The 4,633-nt window shown below is 38.3% G+C and overlaps 1 protein-coding gene across 1 annotated transcript in view; it reads left to right on the plus strand.

Annotated features, from left to right (window-relative positions):
* CTPS2 (CTP synthase 2) overlaps window positions 1-4,633 on the plus strand; it is a 63,971-nt gene that overhangs the window by 6,736 nt on the left and 52,602 nt on the right. Inside the window, exons 6-8 of the mRNA XM_010140823.1 lie at window positions 1,957-2,037; window positions 3,658-3,809; window positions 4,064-4,196. Of these exons, the coding sequence (XP_010139125.1) occupies window positions 1,957-2,037; window positions 3,658-3,809; window positions 4,064-4,196 (366 nt within the window). The remainder of the gene's footprint in view (window positions 1-1,956; window positions 2,038-3,657; window positions 3,810-4,063; window positions 4,197-4,633) is intronic.

Raw genomic sequence — 4,633 nt, forward strand, 5'->3', positions numbered from 1 at the left:
GGAAAGACTTTTATTAATGTAATGCTGCTCTGTATTCCAAGCTTCAGGGCCTAAATTTCAACATCTCACTTGAGGTCCTAATTGCATATGGGAAGTTGCATGTAATTTTTGAAGGTTTTTAAGATAATTGCCAGTGCCTGACTTCCCCCCCAAATTAATTTTTAAAAGCCTGTTGTGTGTGTACATGTAATAAGAGGAAAACAGGCTAGTCACTTTCTCACATCTTGAGTTCTTGCCTGGGGCGATTCTGGGACTGCCAGGAGCACAGTACTCCTGCTGTTGGCCACTAAAGCACAGGGAGGTGACACTCTGAGCACAGCCCCTTGGCACTTTTATGAAGGTGCTTGGGCACTGCTTCAAGAACGTGTTTAAATGGTTGCTCTCTTGGGCAGGGGCCCCGGGCCAAGCCAGCACATGGGGAAGCTCCTAGAACAGCAGTCAGGAGGAATTCCTTCATAAGCTGTGCTGCCAGATCTAAACTCTGTTCTTAATACCTGCTCCCTCACCATCTGGGCCCAGGCTTCCCGGAGGTGGCGTGCTGAGCCAGTCTCAGCTGCGTGTGTGCGAGAGCCTTTCTGTTCTCTGTGGGGTGTTCTAAGCACTTAATGAATATGCTATATCTGCAGATTTAATGGACTCTGTTACAGCACTTCGAAAACTCATTATACAGTTATCAGCGCTGCCCTATTCAATTGAATTGTTCCTCATTTTGTTTGTGTTGTGTTTCTTTGAGATGCATCTCTGCTTTGTATTTTCGTGCTGGTTCTGACGGTTTTTATTTCTGAGACTGGATTAACTTTAAATTTATGTCAGCAAGATGGATGATAGATTTCAAAGTGGATTTATTCCTGTGTCCTATTAAGGTTTATGAGTCATATCTTCAAATAGTACCCAATTTTTAAGTATAAGTTATACTTAATTGAATAGAATGTACAAATTGTTTCATAATTTTTTTTGATGGTTAGAATGTGCACTGATTTTCTCTTGTACTTGGCATTGTTTATGAGTTTCTAGAATTTCTGCAAGGGCAGGGGAAGTTAATTAGACTTCATCGATATAATGTAGCTAAGCTAAGCACTGTCTTCTAGCAAGGTGATCAAAGGTCAGCTACAAGTTTCTGAACAACAAAGCGCTTCATGCATTAAGTAGTTGCATTTGCTAGAAAGATGGGGAAAATAAAGAATTCATCTTTTAACAGTGTTATCCTACTTTCTGTTATAGTTTTGGAATTTGAAATAACTTAAGGTAGTGGACTGAATAATCAATATGTACATTGATAGAGCAGTACTGCATTCTGAGATAGTTGCCTGAAGTTGACATAATGCAGAAAAGCCCCTTCCAACAAGTACCAAAACACATGCTATTATTTTCTTTATTGGTAAGAATTATCAGTATTTTCTAAAATTCCCTGGTTTTACATGTTTCAGCAACATAATGGCAGAATAATTGCACCAGGAAAAAACCTGCAAAATTATGAAACAGGTTTCTCATCTTCAGCCTCCTTCTTTTTATCGTAATATGCTAACTAAGAATTATAAAAAGGTACTGAAATACAAGAAAACGCGCATGTGAGCGAAGTATTATTGCTCTAATGTTAGCTGATAAGGTAACTCTTTTGAGTCATCATATTATTCATACTTAGAGAGCTGCTAGACTTGAGGTAAAAAGTATTAGAATAGTAGCTACAAGAAAGGAAAACTTAAAGAAGCAGTATTGCAGAGAATGACAAAGAAAGGTTAATAAAAGTGGATCAGTATGGGCAGGTGGCTGGTTTACTTCTGCCTTTCTAGCAGATATTTGTGAGCTATGAGGTATTCCAAAAGAGAGGAAGTGGAGAAGGGGGTGCATTTGTTGTGCTGTGCTTCCAAAGGAGATTAATTTCTCCATGAACAGTATTGAGGGTCTTCTGTTGGTTTGTTTAGTAAATACATAAAATTTTTTCTTCTCTTGTGACAGATTGTCTGCAGAAGTGCAAAACCTATAGAAATGGCAGTGAAGGAAAAGATTTCCATGTTTTGCCATGTAGAGCCTGAGCAGGTCAGTACTTTAACGTTTTATTCATCATTATTTAAACGTTTGAGAAAGCATACAAATATTTCTGTTGTCAACTTTAGACTGTTTCGTTAATATGTAATTGTTCTTACAGTTTTTATCTTGCCATCATGTGCACAACACCACTTTAAAAATACTGGGAGTTTGTATGTCAAATTTTAGGTCAAACAGTTACTAACAATTTACATGCATGTTACGTAAAAAGTTAAAAGGAATAGATTTTGAGTGCATGGTTAACTGCTGTTACATAGCTGTGAAAAAAAAAATCCGCTTAGAGAAAGTCTGTGGGCAAAAGAGCGCGGGAGCTACCTTTGTGGACTTTTATGCCAGTTTTCCTCACTCTCTGCTTATCCTGCCCATACGTGAACAGGTTGTCTATGAGGATCATGCAGGAGACTGTTATCGGCCTTTCTGAAGTCCAGGTAGACAATATCCACTGCTCTCCTCTCACCTGCAAGGCTAGTCACTTCATCATAGGAGGTTATTGAGTTGGTTAAATACAACCTCTCCTCGGTGAAACCATGCTGATAGATCCACTCCTGATGACTTTCTTGTCTTTTGTGTGCCTGGGAACAGTTCCAGGACTGTCATAATTAGTCCGTGAAGACCACATGCTCTATTGTCCACAGACTTCCTTGAAGTGGATTTATTTTTTAAATTTGCTTTTATCAAGTGAGTCCTCCCTCCTCACTTAAGTGTATGTACCACCAAAACAAAAGCACTTATTTCAGCTTGTTTCAGGATTATAACAGTCCCCATAGCCAGCACAGAGCAGCTAGAGTTCGTTCTTAATGTTGTATCCTTAGGATGGTAGCTGCCAGGTTTGGAAGAACAGTTGGATAAGCCTTATTCCTACTGTAGGAGGGCAGTGGTTACCCTGTTCCTTCTGCTGTTGAATGGGTGCATAGAGAGGCTTGGGGCAGCATGCATGTATACATACTCATGTGGTAAACAGAAGCGACTCAAGGATAACTCAGCGAGTATCCTTTACCTCTCCTGTATCAGGGAAGAGAACCCTCACGCAGAGGGGTCTGAACTCTATGGTCCTGTGTAAGCCAAGTGCAATGAACTGACCTGACAGCAACTTGGACATGATTACAAATGTGTTCTTAACTAAATGGTCCTTGAATGGACTATAATCATTAATTAATTGCTTAACCTGATTCAACTAAGAAAATTCTTTTAGGACTTCATCGCAGCTGAATTGGGCCTGTTTTGTTAGGTTCCATTCATGTTCTTTCTTTACCAGTTAATGTTCTTCAAGTTTGTGAGAGAGGAAGAGAGAAGTGTTAGCAAGTGTGTCTGCTTGTAGGGCCACATTTTTGTATGAAAACTGATGCATTGATAGGCTTGATAAGGTATTGTGGAATGATGGTGTGATGAAGTAGTGAAACACATTTCTACCTTTTGGGTAACTTTTTCCTTATAGATTTAGTGGAATCTTAAATACTGCATGTGCTGCCTTGCTCATTCAAAAGAAAAGTATTTAAAAAATAGAATGTATGTAGAATACAAAATGCATGTAGTACACAAAAAATAGAAGGTATGTTTCCTATGAAAAGTTTTTAGGCAAGTCTTTTATGCTATGCTTTTTAATTTTGTTAGGTGATATTTATCCATGATGTTTCTTCCACTTACCGAGTACCAATCCTGCTGGAGGAGCAAGGCATCATTAAGTATTTTAAACAGAGGTTAAATTTACCTATTGATGACCAGCCAAGTGATCTTCTAATGAAATGGAAGAAAATGGCTGACAGGTATTTCAACTTGTGCTGCTCTTTCCAGGAATGTTTTAATTCAAGTTAGATTTTTAGCTGCTGCGAAGTCACCAAACAGGACGGGGTTCAGTAGTATGCTGCTAATCAACACCTGTGAATGGTTTGGGTTTAAAAACATGGTCAGTTTTGAGATTTTAGAAGGTGTTTTGTGAAGTTAAAGGAAAAGTGAACACTGTTAAAATGTTTTCTTTGTGAAAATTGCTGTAATAACCCCAAAAAACTTGTTTTGTCAGATACGAAAGGTTGCTGAAGGTGTGTTCCATAGCTCTCGTTGGCAAATACACAAAACTAAGTGATTGCTATGCATCTGTTTTCAAGGCTCTGGAACACTCTGCGCTGGCAATTAATCACAAACTGGATTTGATGGTGAGGATATTTCTGGATTTTGCTTTCAGGAATCCTTTGAATATACTCTACTAGTTCCCATCATGTGAGGCATTTTTAATTCATGTGGAAATTAGAAAATGAATCATGGAGATAAATACAGCCTGGCCAATCATCTAATTTTGTTTAAACAACTGTTTACAGATTTAATTATTTTATTTGGATCTAAACTTATCTGAAAGGAGCACTGCAATTACCCAAAACTGGACTGATGAAAAAGCAGACTTTACCTGCAAATTTATATTTACTACCAAAGGTAGGCTTCACTTGTTCTCATGAGACTGCTTATTATGTTAATGAGATTAGCTTAAAGACAGCAGAAAATAGGTAAATTGGAAAGCAGTTCAGTTTCTTTATAAAATCAAGTGCCAGAAGCTGTTGCTCTTCATCCTGGTTAATATTCTGAGAGAGCCATCCTT

The sequence above is a fragment of the Buceros rhinoceros genome, unplaced genomic scaffold (assembly GCF_000710305.1).
Source record: "Buceros rhinoceros silvestris isolate BGI_N320 unplaced genomic scaffold, ASM71030v1 scaffold29947, whole genome shotgun sequence".
Classification (NCBI taxonomy): Eukaryota; Metazoa; Chordata; class Aves; order Bucerotiformes; family Bucerotidae; genus Buceros; species Buceros rhinoceros.